Source organism: Corythoichthys intestinalis, chromosome 16 (genome assembly GCF_030265065.1).
Source record: "Corythoichthys intestinalis isolate RoL2023-P3 chromosome 16, ASM3026506v1, whole genome shotgun sequence".
In the NCBI taxonomy this organism is placed as follows: domain Eukaryota; kingdom Metazoa; phylum Chordata; class Actinopteri; order Syngnathiformes; family Syngnathidae; genus Corythoichthys; species Corythoichthys intestinalis.
The window spans coordinates 6581609-6599804 of NC_080410.1; the positions used below are offsets into that span (position 1 = coordinate 6581609).

At 40.8% G+C, this 18196-nt stretch overlaps 1 protein-coding gene across 1 annotated transcript in view; it reads left to right on the forward strand.

Moving 5' to 3' along the window:
- The window catches only part of sass6 (SAS-6 centriolar assembly protein), a 35856-nt gene extending 18740 nt beyond the window's left edge, over positions 1-17116 (forward strand). The window contains exons 8-18 of the mRNA XM_057817087.1: positions 223-288; positions 5248-5346; positions 5422-5601; positions 8587-8733; positions 8817-8894; positions 9059-9217; positions 10577-10658; positions 10722-10810; positions 10878-10939; positions 11010-11104; positions 16842-17116. Coding sequence (XP_057673070.1) covers positions 223-288; positions 5248-5346; positions 5422-5601; positions 8587-8733; positions 8817-8894; positions 9059-9217; positions 10577-10658; positions 10722-10810; positions 10878-10939; positions 11010-11104; positions 16842-16900 — 1116 coding nt within the window. The 3' untranslated portion in view covers positions 16901-17116. The remainder of the gene's footprint in view (positions 1-222; positions 289-5247; positions 5347-5421; positions 5602-8586; positions 8734-8816; positions 8895-9058; positions 9218-10576; positions 10659-10721; positions 10811-10877; positions 10940-11009; positions 11105-16841) is intronic.
- The last annotated feature ends 1080 nt before the right edge of the window (positions 17117-18196 follow it).

Below are 18196 nucleotides of genomic sequence, written 5' to 3' on the forward strand. Positions count from 1 at the left end.
AGTGTGAATGATGAACTTTTTCAGCAACTCATTTGCAAGTGTTGTTGCGAGGTCCTCTCTCCAACCGGACTCTGGTCCTCTTGGTCTAGTAGTGTGAAAGCGCCCTAAGCCAGTTTTTGGGTGCTTCTCAATTTTTGTTTCTGTAATGTGTCAGAATTTGTCACACAAAAAGAATGAAGATGGGGAAGCAGGATGTCATGTTGTCTTCTTTATATGTCTCAGAAAGAAAAAGAAAGCCTGGAGATGGAACTGCAGACAGTCAAAGGCGATCTCTACAACACAAAGCAGGTTGGTTTAAGTCCACATTACACCTGCAGCTATTGATTATTTTAGTAGTCAATTAATCTAGCAACTACTTAGTTAATTAATCAACTAGTTCGAATTATAGAGTAATCGGATTAGGAACATTCAATGTGTTGCAGAATTCATTGAAAACGGATGGAAAACAGGCTTGCTAAGATTGCACTTTCAAAAAGGCATTAAATAAGAACAGAAAATAAAATTCCGGACTGTTTTTTTAAAACTATGCAGAATTGCACTTTTATTTTAAAATATATTAAAATACCTGAGCTTAGCCTCAAATGGTATGAAAATAAACAAGGATCTAACAATTGGCTAACTTGCATAGCAAAAGTCCGCTAGCTTAAATGCTATAAAATGCAAACTTTTTTTTTTTTTTACACAATGCCCTTTACACAATGCCCTTAACAAATCCTTCAATCACATAGTCCCACAAAAAATGGCTAAATATATCTGTAAACTAAATTACGAACGCAGAAAAAAACATTAGCTCAAACAAAATCTTACCTATATCTTGTGTTGGTCTAAACAGGGAGCAGCTGGATTTAGTCATGTTAAATTAGTTATGCCATATTCACTGTTGCCACTAGAGGGCATTGTATCCAACCAAATAAATCAAACTAAATGCAAACGCTTTCAAAACAAACCACTAATTAAACGAATACTCGAAGCAGCAAAATTTGATTAGAATCTTTTTTCTAATCGAATTACTTGAGTTAATCGATTAATCGTTGAGGCACTCATGTATTTTATAATTTAATACGCATAATGTATAATTTTCTTGGTTATGTCTGTATAATTCAAGTTTACCGATTGACCATTGACAAGCTAAGACAAATTAGCATGGTGTCGCTCTATTTTACTCTAAAAAACTTTGCTTAATTTGATTTGATGTCTTTTGATTTGTAAATCATAAAGCACCTGAACACAAAAAACATAATAGATTAGCACGGCACAGTGTGGTCACAGCCAATAACAATTGCTTTTGAAAGTAAGGTACAACTCTGGCCAAGTCTCCAAGTCCATTACGAGTCCAGTCAGGTGGCAGATTAGCCCAAATAAATCCTGGAACATAGGTAAGCCACAATAAAGAATCAGCAGGATCTGGCACAAAATAAACCATGCTCAACAGAATGTATATTTAACCCCAAACGCCCTGTAAACAAACATTCATCGACAAATAAAAAAAACAGTCCTAGACATATGCTCTTTTCCAATGCCAAAAACAAGTTATATCAGCATAGCTTTAGTGGGTGCTTCTTCTTCTACTTGGTTGCTGTCAGTGCATACGAGGAGTGTGTATTGCCTCATATCTGATTCGATTCGATCTCAATCCCGATACAACATTTGAAGACGATTATTGCGAGATTTGTATATCCCTTTAGAAAAAACAAATAAAAAAGGACATAAAAATACATTTATGTCAATTAAATTCCTAAAACCTCATCCAGCACGTAAGTAAAAATGTTTGTTTTATGTTTGAACAACATATGGCTTCCATTACAACATTTTCTCTTTTTTTAGTGCAAACCTGCTTTAGTCCAGACCTGCTAAAAACGAACCACAGATAGAAAGACTTGTAGTTCTTAAAAGATACATGTTGGAATGAGTTATAATAATTTGATATTAAAACCCCTCTTGATGTTTGCGTTTGTATAAAATTTGTAAAATTAGTTTTACTAGTCGGTCGCCATTGTAGTTGACGTCGCAATGGACTGCGGGCGGTGATGTCAACCGGTTGCGGTGCTGGGTTTCAGAGTATGACTCTAGCGACATAAACACGTCATCTGTTCAGCCCTTTCAATCTGAACCTGAGAGGAAGATGAATGAGCAAGACAGCGCTGTGGATATTTCTCAAAACAAGCAGCAAAAACAAAATTAACAGGAAAGATGATCAGACAAGACGAGAGCAGGACAAAACCAGTAGTGTTCATGTGGCAAGTTCGTCTAGTGACAGAAGGAGAGCTGTCAAGAACTCCAGTTTTGTTTGAAACTGATCTTCATGGTAAACTACTGTGTGATCATACTTATTCCAATATAATTACAGAGATTGTTAGCATCCAGAGCTGTTGTGTGCTTTACAAATGATTAGGATATACAGTGAAACACAGCAGTTTGATTATTTCTCCATCAGCCCCGCGACCTTTATGACTGAGTTTTAGCGGTTCAGAAGACGAATGAATGTATTTGTTCAGTGAATGTTTCTCTTTATTATATTTAACTTTATATTTCATTTTGATGATGATGATTTCATCGTCATTTCATATTTAGTATTGATTTTGTAATTCTGGGTCTGCTATTTTAAAATTTGACAGGAGTATTGTTTGCGAGAGGCAGAATACTTAGCGGTGCTAATTTTTTGGCAAGGAAAATTATTATTGTGTAGCACAATTCAAGACTAGGTCATTCAAAGTGTTTTTACATCACAAGAGAATACTTAGCGGTGCTAATTTTTTGGCAAGGAAAATTATTATTGTGTAGCACAATTCAAGACTAGGTCATTCCAAGTGTTTTTAGTACATCACCAGCTTTCAATTTAACATATTTAACAATTGTACATGCAGTCTAAACATTAAGTATATAAAAAAAAGAATATATAAAAAATAAGAATTCAAGTATGAACATTTACAGTGCCTTGCAAAAGTATTCGGCCCCCTTGAATCTTGCAACCTTTCGCCACATTTCAGGCTTCAAACATAAAGATACGAAATTTAATTTTTTTGTCAAGAATCAACAACAAGTGGGACACAATCGTGAAGTGGAACAACATTTATTGGATAATTGAAACTTTTTTAACAAATAAAAAACTGAAAAGTGGGGCGTGCAATATTATTCGGCCCCTTTACTTTCAGTGCAGCAAACTCACTCCAGAAGTTCAGTGAGGATCTCTGAATGATCCAATGTTGTCCTAAATGACCGATGATGATAAATAGAATCCACCGGTGTGTAATCAAGTCTCCGTATAAATGCACCTGTTCTGTGATAGTCTCAGGGTTCTGTTTAAAGTGCAGAGAGCGTTATGAAAACCAAGGAACACACCAGGCAGGTCCGAAATACTGTTGTGGAGAAGTTTAAAGCCGGATTTGGATACAAAAAGATTTCCCAAGCTTTAAACATCTCAAGGAGCACTGTGCAAGCCATCATATTGAAATGGAAGGAGCATCAGACCACTGCAAATCTACCAAGACCCGGCCGTCCTTCCAAACTTTCTTCTCAAACAAGGAGAAAACTGATCAGAGATGCAGCCAAGAGGCCCATGATCACTCTGGATGAACTGCAGAGATCTACAGCTGAGGTGGGAGAGTCTGTCCATAGGAAAACAATCAGTCGTACACTGCACAAATCTGGCCTTTATGGAAGAGTGGCAAGAAGAAAGCCATTTCTCAAAGATATCCATAAACAGTCTCGTTTAAAGTTTGCCACAAGCCACCTGGGAGACACACCAAACATGTGGAAGAAGGTGCTCTGGTCAGATGAAACGAAAATTGAACTTTTTGGCCACAATGCAAAACGATATGTTTGGCGTAAAAGCAACACAGCTCATCACCCTGAACACACCATCCCCACTGTCAAACATGGTGGTGGCAGCATCATGGTTTGGGCCTGCTTTTCTTCAGCAGGGACAGGGAAGATGGTTAAAATTGACGGGAAGATGGATGCAGCCAAATACAGGAACATTCTGGAAGAAAACCTGCTGGTATCTGCACAAGACCTGAGACTGGGACGGAGATTTATCTTCCAACAGGACAATGATCCAAAACATAAAGCCAAATCTACAATGGAATGGTTCAAAAATAAACGTATCCAGGTGTTAGAATGGCCAAGTCAAAGTCCAGACCTGAATCCAATCGAGAATCTGTGGAAAGAGTTGAAGACTGCTGTTCACAAACACTCTCCATCCAACCTCACTGAGCTCGAGCTGTTTTGCAAGGAAGAATGGGCAAGAATGTCAGTCTCTCGATGTGCAAAACTGATAGAAACATACCCCAAGCGACTTGCAGCTGTAATTGGAGCAAAAGGTGGCGCTACAAAGTATTAACGCAAGGGGGCCGAATAATATTGCACGCCCCACTTTTCAGTTTTTTATTTGTTAAAAAAGTTTAAATTATCCAATAAATTTTGTTCCACTTCACGATTGTGTCCCACTTGTTGTTGATTCTTGACAAAAAATTGAAATTTTATATCTTCATGTTTGAAGCCTGAAATGTGGCGAAAGGTTGCAAGGTTCAAGGGGGCCGAATACTTTTGCAAGGCACTGTATATACAGTCGGGAGAACAAGTATTTGATACACTGCCAATGGGTTTTCCCATTGGCAGTGTATCAAATACTTGTTCTCCCCACTGCATATAGATATTCTTTTTATGTAAGTATATAAATATACGATATTTTATGCTTCCGCAGTTAGTCAGGCTTTTATCATTTCCCTGCCCCCCGGCTTCGGAGAATGTAAACAAACCAAGAGCCGTGACAGCTCAGGACTTTTCAGTTTTTTATTTGTTAAAAAAGTTTAAATTATCCAATAAATGTTGTTCCACTTCACGATTGTGTCCCACTTGTTGTTGATTCTTGACAAAAAAATAAAATTTCATATCTTTATGTTTGAAGCCTGAAATGTGGCGAAAGGTTGCAAGATTCAAGGGGGCCGAATACTTTTGCAAGGCACTGTACAGTATATCCATCACCTTTGCTTGTAGCGTTAGCCTACCGGGCTTCTGTTTTATTTCCTGATACCCACGTGACTTCAAGCATAAGCACACTGACTGTTTTCTTAAAGGGGAATGAAAATAGCCGAACAACACAAAGCGGGATGAAAAGACTATATTTTCTTGTTTTATTAAATTACCGAATATACAGACATGGTCAAAATCACGTCGGTCATCGTGAAGAATTTCAGTAACGGTAAATTTTCAGTATACCGCCCGGCTCAAATTTTTATGTGTCATTAGATGTTGGCTGAGAAGAGCAAAGAGTTGGAGCGTCAGTGCTTGGATTGGAGAAGCAGTCATGCCGACGAGTTGCGGACTGAGAGGGCGATGTCGGCCAAGGTAAAGCCCTGCTCCTTTACGACTGATGCTGTCTTGTTTATTGATGATTAACCATCTGGTGGTGGCGCGTCACAGGCACAGAAAAGCTTGGAGCTGCAGATTCAACAGATGCAGCAACAATTTCAAGAACAGGAGACCACTCACAAGTCGACGCTAGACCGCATTGAGTTACTGGAGGCGAATTGCAGCAGTCTGTTAGACATAAAGCAAAAAAACGAGGCCGCGATCAGTGACCTGACGTCCAAGCTGGAGGAGGTAGGTCGACGAGTATCAGAGTTCAGATGAGCACTTTTTAAAGAGAAATGTATTGGCCTAGACATTCATTTACAGTCGCCATTTAGTAAGGGGGATACAATATATAGAGATCATATACAGTTGGAGGAAAATTGCAGATGGAACACTTACATACATCAGACAAAAATTCACTAAATGTGAGTAAAAAGACACTTTTAAAAGTAGCCCTGAATGCCCGTTTTCATTTTCTCGCAGCCAAAAAATTAAAGCCTTGTGTGATATGACCACAGGCGGTTTTTGCTATGGGCAATGTGGGCGACCGCCCAGGGCGCAATCTATTTGGGGGCGCACAAGCGCCCTCGAGGAAAGAAAAACAAAAAAAAAATCCGCTAGTTTGGATGTCGGGGGGGGGGGGGGGGGGGGCTGATGGGGTGGTTCGCCCAGGGCGTGAAAGTAGCCAAGACCGCCACTGGCTATGACTGCAACCCAAAAGATGAGAGGTCCTCAAGTCGCAGGCATAGCGCTGTTGTCAGCTCAAGGGTTTGTTGCAAAGAAACAAATGTAAAATTTTTAAAAACTTGCTGCACACAGTAACTGACTGAACTGGGCAACAACTTTTTACGGGTGGCCTGGTGCCTTTTCCTGCTGATTTTAGGCATGAAGTTGGCCGCAATGTGCCAATATTTACAGTATACAAGTAGTCCCCGCCGGGTTATAAGCGAGTTTTGATCCTGCGCTGGCGACGTAACCAGTTTCCGTGGAAGTCAGAATTAACCCTTTAAGTACCCCTAAATACACCCAAAATCTCTAAATAGCTATCTAAAAACATGTATTATATGTCATATAGATACGATAGATGCCAGGTGGTGCTCAAGCACTGGCCCGGGCTCTTAACCGAGCAAGTGCCCTTATCCAGGGTGATTGTTATTATGTTAGTAATGCGTGTGCCTCCCAAGCACCGCAGCCATAATTACTGTGACAGTGCCCTCTGTCATCCAAATGTGGAAGCACACGCCGCAGCACGATACGATAGCTTCCATCCATGCCCTCTCCTCACCCCTGCCTGCAGAGTTAAAAAAAAAGAAAAAAAAAAAGTATGTTTATCTGCCCTGCTAAACCTCTGTTGCTTAACTATTTGTCTCGTGAATTAGCCTTAATGTAATGCCTTAACCGTAATGCCCTCAGCTGAGAGGGGAGAGGAGTCAGGGATGGCTTCACTCTAATGTGACAACAAGTCCCGGGATTTAAACTGGTGCCTGCCCTTATGTCTGAAAGCAATTTTCCAACTGACATAGTATTAGCCGGGAGGCGGCATGTATGAAAGCAGCCGGTTCAATCCCGGGGCTGATGACATACGTATATGTCATGGCGGGCCGATCGTCATTTCCTCTTTCTTCGCAGTGAGACGAAAAGCAATAAACAAATATCGTAATACATAAGAAAAATTGCCAAATTCAACTGAAAACATAACAAAACTAAATTGCTACTTAGAGCTGAGTAAGAAACTGTCCATCCTCCATCTTTGGAAATGTGTGGTTTATTTTATTGCTGATGCCGAAGTGTGCACCGTCTACAGAACAGGCTTCCTCCTGGGGTGACAGCCATGCACACCAATTTGATGTAGAGTGCAGCGTATGGTCTGAGTACTAACAGGCTGACCCCCCCACTTCTTCAATCTCTGCAGCAATGCTGACAGCACTCCTGTAACGAGTCACATGACATTTTGGAGGGAAAATGACAAGGAGTACTCAATTTGGGCATTTAGGGATGTATGTTTTCTCATTGGGGTGTACTCACTTTTGTTGCCAGGGATTTATATATTAATGGCTATATTTTGAGTTATTTGGGGGGGGGGTAAATCAACTCTATTATACAAGCTGCACACAGACTACTTTTCATTGTGTCATTTTGTCAGTGTTGTCAGTCACATGAAAATATATACTTAAATATGTGCAGAAATGCGAGGGGTGTACTCACTTTTGTGATACTGTAAGTACTGCCTTTGAAACAGCTAATGTTTTTGCACCATCTTGTGAAAAAGAGCATCTCAAGTTCAGCTGTGTGTTGTATAGGCATGTGGAGAAATAAGTACTGCCTTTAAAGTGGTTAATGTTTTTGCACTTTCTTATTAAAAAAAAAAAAAAAAAAAAAACCGTTTAAGAGCAGCTTTTTTTTTTTTTTTTTTTTTTTTTTTTATGGGCATGTTTCCACCGTTCCTGTTGAATCATCAGGATATTTTGAATAAATAATGCACACAAATTTGGTTGGCTACCTTATCAATCAGTAATGTATGATGCATCAATAATCGTGATCATCGTTCAATAATCGAATCGTAGCACCCTGAATCTTAATCGATTCGAATCGTGCGGTGCCAAAGATGTCACACCCCTAGTATCTTCCATCATTAAACAAAACATCATACTTTTGGACTTTTTGGATGGTTATTTTGGAGTAATTAAAGGGTTAATTCCGACTTGCGCTGAAATTCGGTTTACGTCGCCAGCATAGGTATGGAACTCGTTCGTAACTCAGGGACTAACTGTATTGAACATTTGGACAGAGGTCTCCAAACTACTCCACATAGGTATCTCAGAGGGTGCAGGATTTCATTTCACCAAAACAAGACGACACCTTTGCACTAATCCGGTGTCTTACAAGTGGAACCAGTTGATTGCAGTCAGGTACTGCTGATCATAGGAGAAACCTCATTGGTTCAACTGTCTATGCTCAATTGGTAGGAACAAAAACTGCTTTGGAGACCTCTAATTTAGACAATCCCACATGTTCACAAGGTCAAATTAAGTAACGTGTAAAGGTTGGTGTGCGTTTTGGATTTATCATCAAATTTCAGGCCCAGTCCAAAACGTTTTTGAGAGAAGGGTAAGTATGGATTTCTGTCCAGCATCTATAACCTGACAACTTCAGAACATTTGAGAGTAGTTGGCCCCATTGGTCCCAGGCGTGTTTGCTTGGCATAGGTCATGGTGTATTTGGGTTTGTGTGTAGGAGCGCCAGTGCGCCAAGCGGGACACAGCTTCACTGAAGCATGAGATTGCCTCTCTGAACACAGCGCTGGACAACAAGGAGCACCTGTTCAAGCGCTTGGTCCAGGACAAGGAGCAGCAAACGAAACAAAGCAAGGAGATGCTGAAGGTTAGCTCTATGACCTCCGGCAGTAGGAGGCTGGTATCGCTTCCCTTCTCGTCACACTTGTTTCTCTTCGGGAATTCTTCAAGGAGATGATCGAGAGCAAAGATGCTCTGGTGAAAAAGCTGAATTCGGAGGTTGCCTTTTTGTCTGCCGATGTGAAGAAGGTTAGTAATATTGCTTGTCATTTAAAGCTCTTACAAGTTCTTGCTAAAGCACCGTGGTCACATCTGAATGCGCACGTCCTCGTTAATTGCCGACTGTCAATCAGATATCTAATATAAACTGAAAAAAATTATTCTGTGGTACCTGACGCTTGCTGCGTTCTCAGGGCAACGATATCATCAGGAAGTTTCAGGACGATGTGAGAGTTCTGCGAGAGAAAAACAGCATTAAGAAAGAGGCGCTGGAGGCGCAGGAGGAGGTCGTGAAGGATACTTCGGCAAAGCTGAGATCGACACGGGAAGAAGTGCGGGCTAAGGACGAGCAGGTAGACAAGTCACATGCAATCAATGAGACAACGCTGCGGCATTCAACAACGCAGATCGATGCGATACAACACGACGTGGCTGCTGCGACAGCACGGGTCTCAATTGCTTGTGTTTGCGTAAGAGGGCTGTTCAGCACCATTGTTGACCTAAAAATTGTGCAAATTTTCTGAGTGTCTTAACTCATTGGCTGCCATTGAGAGGGATAGTCCATTCTATTTGAAGTGGGAATGAAAGAATGTTCATTTGCTGTCAAACCTCCCAATTCAAATGGATTGAACGTCTACTAGTGACAAATTTCATAGCAGAAATATTCAAAGAACCACATGAGTGGACGTCTATCTAAGCCTGTCGCGATATGCAATCAGTCAATTAATCGCACGGTAAATGAAAAGGAGGGCGGTGGTTTTCCTAGCTGCGATTTATCTCCACGCGCGTGCGTGCTAACATTTGTGCGTTCATGTGCTGCGTGCACTCCGCACATGTGTGTTGATTGCATATGAGACTCCGGTTCCTTTCACAGATGTTTATTGGTCATCAACACACCGTAGAATTAAAGGTTAGACATACAAAATAAGGAAACACATAACACATCTATATTAAACATTGTAAAATGTTAGCATTGCTACAGTGAGGCTAATGGAAAGATTGGAGAGATTGCCTGTGCAGCCATGGAGATGTACGCTGCTCCCCTGCCCTCCCCCAGGAACAGCATTATGAATTAGTCGGATGCTACACATCTCTGGAACCAGTTTACAGCTATGTACTTTACGTATAATATGAATATACTATCCAACAATAGACGTTAAGCCTGTCGCGATATGCAATAAGTCAATTAATCGCACGGTTTATTGCCGCATGCGTGCGTGTTTGCGTGTGCTGCGTGCATTCGGCACACGTGCATGTTGACTGCATATGCGTCAGCAGTTCCTTTCACAGATGGTTATGGGTCGTCCACACACCGTAGAATTAAAGTTCAGATATACAAAGTAAGAAAACATGTCTACAGTGTTATGAAAAAGTATCTGAACCTTTTGGAGTTTCTCACATTTCTGCATAAAATCACCAATCCAATGTGATCTGATCTTTGTCAAAATCACAGAAATAAAAAAAAAAAAGTGTCTGCTTTAGCTAAAACCATCCAAACATCAATAGGGTTTCACATTTTAATGAGGATAGCATGCAAGAATTGACAGAAGGGGGGAAAATAAGCAAGTGAACCCTCAAATTTTATGTCGGATCTTTAAAGGATCGTATGTCGAGGTACCACTGTACATGTAAATAGGTCTGCATCAATGTATTCATATGTAAATCTGTGTCTAATTGCAAGTCTCCCCTATGTACGTGTGTTTGTTTGTCAGATTGCGAATCTGAAGGAGCAGCTGGATGCGAGTTTGCAGAAGCTGGCTGAAAGCAAGGAGTTGTTACAGACCAACAACAACTGTGAGGAGTGTTCATTTTCAGTTGGGTCAGCAGCAATCTGACAACTTGTCTTGTCTTTGTCAGTGATCAATTTTCTGAACAAGCAGCTGAACGAGAAGCAGTTAATTGAGAGGTTTCCAGAGCCTTCAGAGAATTTATCAGCAGGACCTCGAGTAAGCGAAGTCGCCGTTGCCACTCGGAGCGCTCACCGTATCTTGTCATTTTCTTTGTCCCTGAAAGGCACACTATCACCATCAAGCGATGAAAGTTGCCGCTACAGAGGACCCTATTCACAAGCGCGCGTGAGTTGAGACAACAGAAAAATAATGCTCAATCTCAATATAAAAAAACATGAGCATCTCTCACAAACAGAATGAGTTACAGTGCCGGTCTGGATGAGAAATACTTCACGAAGCAGGAAAACAACATCCCCGTTTCCAGTTTTCCAGCTGCTTTTGTTCCTAAAGGTGACATTACATTATCGGGTGACGTATGACATCACATGCAGTAACAGCACACACAGTAAATAACACTATGAAAATTTGGGTGTATACTGGGAACTCTTGGCCGAAAGAAATCATTATGAACGGGGGTGCGGGCAGTATTACTGGAGGGCAATCGAAATTGTGAAAATCTGCCATATTGTCTAGTACAGCCTTTTGATTTGCAGGTCACAGTGGGTTGAAGCCACAGCTAACATTAGCCTGTGAAATAATAGTTTTCATTTGTAAATACCTTATTAAATGCAAATCAGGGCTCCAGACTGTGACCATATGGTCGCATTTTGCGACTAAAACCAGATCCAGTGAGAGTATTTTTTTCATCTGCTAGCACATGCGCGACCAGTAACATTGCGGAGTTTTTTGTTGCTGTTGACAAACTCCTTCGCAGTTAAATCCACTAGTTGGTGGTAATGTAACGAGCTGGTTTGCCATGGGAAAATACAACAGAAGCAGTCGCCGCTAAGCCAGCGGCGGGGTCGGCCCCCGCCCGTCTCATCAGACCAGAGGACATGGTTCCAGTAATCCATGTGCTTTGTTGACATGTCTTCAGCAAACTGTTTTCGGGCTTTCTTGTGTGCTGTCTTCAGAAGAGGCTTCCACCTGGGGTGACAGCCATGCACACCAATGGCGTACCGCAAGCAACATGTCACTTCTGCTCATTAATATTCATGACATTAGCTACTGTTGCTAAGTAGGGACAAGCCACCGTTTGTCCCTAATAGGAAATGAATGGAAATCGTGTACGAAAGAGATGTTTACAGAGCTAAACCTACCAATTCTCTCTGAAAATGATGTGCCTGGTGCCAAATTGACTGGCAAAGATGTGGAAGAACATAAAAATGTCCAGTTAAAGAGATGGCTATAGTGTCGAAGGCTGAAAAAGACGAAAAAAACGAGCCGACCTAAGCATAGCTTTAGCTTTTTTATCGACGCGACTGACAATGACATTCTCCTGTTTTAACAAGCTATCCTTTACCATCAGCCCTGTCTTTCTTATATATCCTTTGGTTGTCCTACATCTCTTACCGTTCTTGGGGGTAATTTAGTTAGCTTTGTGTAGCGATCGCAAATGCTACTCAGTGACAGCCAACGAACACTTTTAATTTTTTCATTGATAACACATCTTAATTCTATAATTTATTTACACTTCCCCCTTACTAAAGTTGTTTTATATATAACAGAAACGGTAACAGTGGCAGTCAGATACCATTGTAATTCTTTTCAGGTCATTCATTGTCAGAAGCAGTATGGCACAACGTTAAGTGAAAAAAAAAAATGGCTTACCTCTTTGTCCTCTGAAAGACCATGCCAAACCAACATAATGTTTACTGCATATGAAATGTGAATGGATTCACCGATCTGGTGTTAAATTCTGCGCAAGTTGATTCAGTCTTCACATTTTTTCCTCCTGAGGTTTTGGTTTCCGGAAACGTATGAAGAAAACATCGTTCATGTGTCGTAATGTCTAGTCATTTCTACAAGTTCCAAAAAAGCAATGCGTGATCGGCGTGTTCGTTTTTGAAAGATTACCGGAGAAAAGTAGCACAAATTACGTTGTGTCTATGCGAGGGTGGGTCTATCATGTCCCACTTCGGCTTTACTTCCGCTTTACGATGCGATGTCACGGTCTAAAAATAGCCTGCGTGCGGTACGCCATTTGATGTAGTGTGTTGTATGGTCTGAGCACTAACAGGCTGACCCCCCCACCTCTTCAACCTCTGCAGCAATGCTGACAGCACTCCTGTAACGAGTCACATGACATTTTGGAGGGAGGGAAAATGACAAGCAGTACTCAATTTGGACATTTAGAGATGTAGGTACTTTCTATGGGGTGTACTCACTGTTGTTGCCAGGGGTTTAGATATTAATGGTAGAGGCGTGCGAAATTTCCGATTCTTAGATTATTCGCGATTGGGCCGTGGAAGATTCGAGAACTATTCACAAACATTCAAATCCCTATTATTGAAATATACCAGGTAAAGCGGAAATAAAACAGCGCGGTCTTCAGGACGCAATGAGGAACGGACAGAGAGTAAATAGCTTGTTCAACTCAAGCCGCTAGATAAAAAAAACAAAAAACAATAATACCTGACTGTGGCCGTCAGCCGCGACAAACAGCGGCCAGTTGCTAGTTGCTACAAACATACGGCAATATACGGCTACGGTAGATATCACATATATCTAGAACTAGATGTGAAATGGCAGGCGGCCGTGTTATATCATATACAGTGGGGCAAATAAGTATTTAGTCAACCACTAATTGTGCAAGTTCTCCCACTTGAAAATATTAGAGAGGCCTGTAATTGTCAACATGGGTAAAGCTCCACCGTGAGAGACAAAATGTGGGGTGGGGGGGGGGGGGGGACAGAAAATCACATTTTTTGATTTTTAAAGAATTTATTTGCAAATCATGGTGGAAAATAAGTATTTGGTCAATACCAAAAGTTAATCTCAATACTTTGTTATGTACCCTTTGTTGGCAATAACGGAGGCCAAACGTTTTCTGTAACTCTTCACAAGCTTTTCACACACTGTTGCTGGTATTTTGGCCCATTCCTCCATGCAGATCTCCGCTAGAGCAGAGATGTTTTGGGGCTGTCGTTGGGCAACACGGACTTTCAACTCCCTCCACAGATTTTCTATGTGGTTGAGATCTGGAGACTGGCTAGGCCACTCCAGGACCTTGAAATGCTTCTTACGAAGCCACTCATTTGTTGCCCTGGCTGTGTGTTTGGGATCATTGTCATGCTGAAAGGCCCAGCCATGTCTCATCTTCAATGCCCTTGCTGATGGAAGGAGATTTACACTCAAAATCTCTCGATACATGGCCCCATTCATTCTTTCCTTTACACAGATCAGTCGTCCTGGTCCCTTTCCAGAAAAACAGCCCCAAAGCATGATGTTTCCACCCCCATACTTCACAGTGGGTATGGTGCAATTCAGTATTCTTTTTTCCTCCAAACAAGAGAACCTGTATTTCTACCAAAAAGTTCTATTTTGGTTTCATCTGACCATAACACATTCTCCCAGTCCTCTTCTGGATCATCCAAATGCTCTCTAGCGAACCGCAGATAGGCCTGGACGTGCACTTTCTTCAGCAGGGGGACACGTCTGGCAGTGCAGGATTTGAGTCCCTGGCGGCGCATTGTGTTACTGATAGTAGCCTTTGTTACTGTGATCCCAGCTCTCTGTAGGTCATTCACTAAGTCCTCCCGTGTGGTTCTGGGATTTTTGCTCCCCGTTCTTGTTATCACTTTGAAGCCACGTGGTGAGGAGGGAGTTGAAAGTCCGTGTTGCCCAACGACAGCCCCAAAACATCACTGCACTAGAGATCTGCATGGAGGAATGGGCCAAAATACCAGCAACAGTGTGTGAAAAGCTTGTGAAGAGTTACAGAAAAGGTTTGGCCTCCGTTATTGCCAACAAAGGGTACATAACAAAGTATTGAGATGAACTTTTGGTATAGACCAAATACTTATTTTCCACCATGATTTGCAAATAAATTCTTTAAAAATCAAAGAATGTGATTTTCTGTTTTTTTTTTTTTTTTGACATTGTCTCTCATGGTTGAGGTTTACCCATGTTGACAGGTACAGGCCTCTCTAATATTTTCAAGTGGGAGAATTTGCACAATTATTGGTTGACTAAATACTTATTTGCCCCACTGTACCAAGAACTAGATGCAAAATGACACTTTCCCGCACTAGTAAACAGCAATATGGGTCTTAAAGCAGTAGACTTCCCTAGAAGGCTGTGTGGTAGCGAACCTAATTACTTTTTATCTTTAAAAAAAAAAAAAAAAAACTGCAAAATCTTGACTTGAATCTACCTTTAAATGATGAAACAGTTTGAAACTTTCACGTCGAAAGTAGACAGAAGGGAAATTATGGAATAACGGGAGCAATTTTAAAAACTTTAACGGTTGATTACAACATTAAATTAATTGAATGTAGTTTAAAGCTGCCGATACAGAATGGGGACTTGAGTATTTTATTTACTGTTTTTAAAGGTTAACTTGATACTGAAATAGTAGTTTGTTTAGCCTGAGGATTTTTGAACAATTTTGGAACTAGTGTACAAAAAATTAAAAGCGGGGCGGGGGGGATGGTTTGTTTGTGATGCATCAATAATCGAATTGTAATCGAATCGTAATCGAATCGTTAGGTGCCCATAGATTCCCACCTCTAATTAATGGTAATATTTTGAGTTATTTTGAGGGGGAAATAAATTAACTCTATTATATAAGCTACACACAGGCTACTTGTCATTGTGTCATTTTGTCAGTGTTGTCCCATGAAAAGATATACTTAAACATCTGCAAAAATGCGAGGGGTGTACTCACTTTTGTGATACACTGTACATGCGCTTGCGTGCGGAAGTACTACCTGCTTTATGCTTCCTGCACCAAAATAAAAGCATGCTTCACAAAACAAGTCAACATTAAAACAAAAAAAATTGACGACACCTGGCATCATAAGGTGAAACTACGTAAGTCGGGTACGTCATAATACTACCTGTATATAAAAAATACATAGTGGAAAATAAACCATGAAAGAGACCGCGTGGTACGCCAAGTCATACAGGCGTGCAAACGCTTTCACTTTCGTGACTTTTTGGACGGTCAAATTGTCGCCACTTCCGGGAAAGCGAGACTCGCGTAACGAGCGCCTGAAAAGGCTCCGCCTGTCTCGGCCTTTCCAAGAGAGCGTGACCGTTCGCGCGTGACGTGAACATTGTAGGACTATGATTGGTCAGCTCATAATGTTGTTTCAGGTTCAGCACAACAACACTGCCGTTTTCAAACATTCGAAAACGTGTGTCGCTTACGCTTTAATATTTGTATTAACAACATTTGTTGTTCAATATTGATTAGATGCAGCTGCAAATACACACATTCCATCTCCGTTGCCATTGCTGTCAATGACCGGAGGAAAACTAAAGGAATTCGACAGAGTCCCCCAAAACCGTTTAAACACAACGCCACACCCTGGCGGTGAACTACAGAGCAACGCGTTCCCTTGACACAGAACTTCGAATGCTCACTGACGACGTAGGGTGTACGCCGTCGCTACGTCGTCACCGCAACGCAAAAGCATAAATCTGCCTTTACGCACACGTTCCCCTGGTTGTCTTGCGTAGTTTCTGCTATCAGGAAATATACGCTGCGCTACAATATTTGTTATTTTCCAAGTGGTGAGTAGCAATGATTGTAACATCCCAAGTAACGATGTTAGACTGTTTGTCGTATTCTCAAGATTTATTTCTATTGCAACTTGGACACTCCTCGTGTTTTTGGGAGTGTTCTTAGATGGGTTTGATCTCTGCAGGCCTAAGCCCAGAGCGTATTTAAGCGTATTAAACAGTAAAAATTAGGGTTAGATTGTCGATTTACATTGTGCGCCCCTAAATCTTCTGCTTCCGCCCCTAAAGATTTAAATTAGGGGTCACTGGGCTCCTAGTAAAAAATGTTCGTCTGGAGCCCTGCTAATGATTATAGAAAACACTGCACTACATTTTTCTGCACATGGATATAAGCAAATGAGGCGAGCACGTAATGCTTAAGTCCAGAGAATAAAACCGACATTTTGGGGAGGAGGGACATATTGTACATGAGAGTGTGTTATAATTGAGAAATTACGGTAATTGATTTGATTTTGAATTTGATTGTTTTAATTAAAAGTTTGATTCCGTCTTTCGTCAGAGTGTCCACCAGCTCCACGCAGCAAACCACCTGTGCCGTCGGCGTACTTTGCCTGTTAAACATGCTGTTTTTGTTTGCAAGCTTTCCAGTCTTTTTCTGCTTGTTGACTTTTTGATTTTTGCTTTTTCTTTCATATTTTTTATCTTAATAAGTTGACAAGTTTATACTTCCTACCCTTTTTCATGTACGTGGGAGTTTGTTAGCTTTTTAATGTTTTGTCTTTGTATTTAATTTTCTAATTACCTTATCTACTTGCCAGATTGTTTGAAATAAAATTTTAAAAACTCAAAACTAGCCTATGCCAGGTTATTTTATCCCACTTATGGTGAAAATGATGGCAAATTTCTTGGACACATTTACACATATTGAAAAAAACATTCCAAATAAAAAAGCATCACCACATAAGCTGGAAATGACTTCAGCACGCACACGTGCTGAAACTGCACTGTTAAAAACAAAAAGGAAAAAAAGGTTGAACTTGAAATTTCAAGTCAACCAATTCCACAGGCTTTTTCATGTTTTTATGAACTCGAGCATTAATGCTCTGAACTTAATCTTGTCACATATTACATGAAAAAGTAATTTACTGATTACGCCTCAAAAAGTAATGTAGTTACTTTACTGATTATTATTAAAGCAACTAAGTTACTTTAAAAGTAATTTATCGGTTACTTTTTACCTATTTTTATCCTTTGCTGCATAAGAATGACAACAGAAAAATGTCATCACAAGTAATTGACTTCCGATAATTAAATGAAAAGAATATCAGAATTTTTCACTTAAGGTTTCATCCTCGAGTTAGCGGGGGTTTAATTAGTCGATGGAGTTAATTTCAACCACCATTGACTCGCGCTAGCTTATCCACTCAGGATCCGGAAACTAACAAAAAATGACAAACTGCATGGAATTTGTTGAAATGGACTCCACTGACTACGGTACTTAAACCCCTGCTAACGCGAAGATTAAGCGTAATGTCCAAAATTCTGAACTTCAGGTTAGGGTTAACAGCATACCGGTGCCAATGTAAAACAATGCAAATTGACTGCAGAACAATCAGCAACACACAAATGAATTGCACAGTGCAATAAACACAAAGGGGGCGGGCGCTGATGCACGCGCACAACCCGAAAGTAGGACGTACACACGCAGTCACACAAACGTGCTGGCAGCTAAGCTTTTTACACTCAATCAGACTTCAGGCATGAAAATCTCTCACCTTTCGGCAAAATTCGCCGTTTTGAAGTCAAAAAGGGTGACCTACGTGAATTGATTAGATCCGAGGAGAAATTCTTTTTTTTGGCGGGGGGGGAGGGTTATTTAATTATTAGCATCATGTGATTAACTTAGTACGTAAA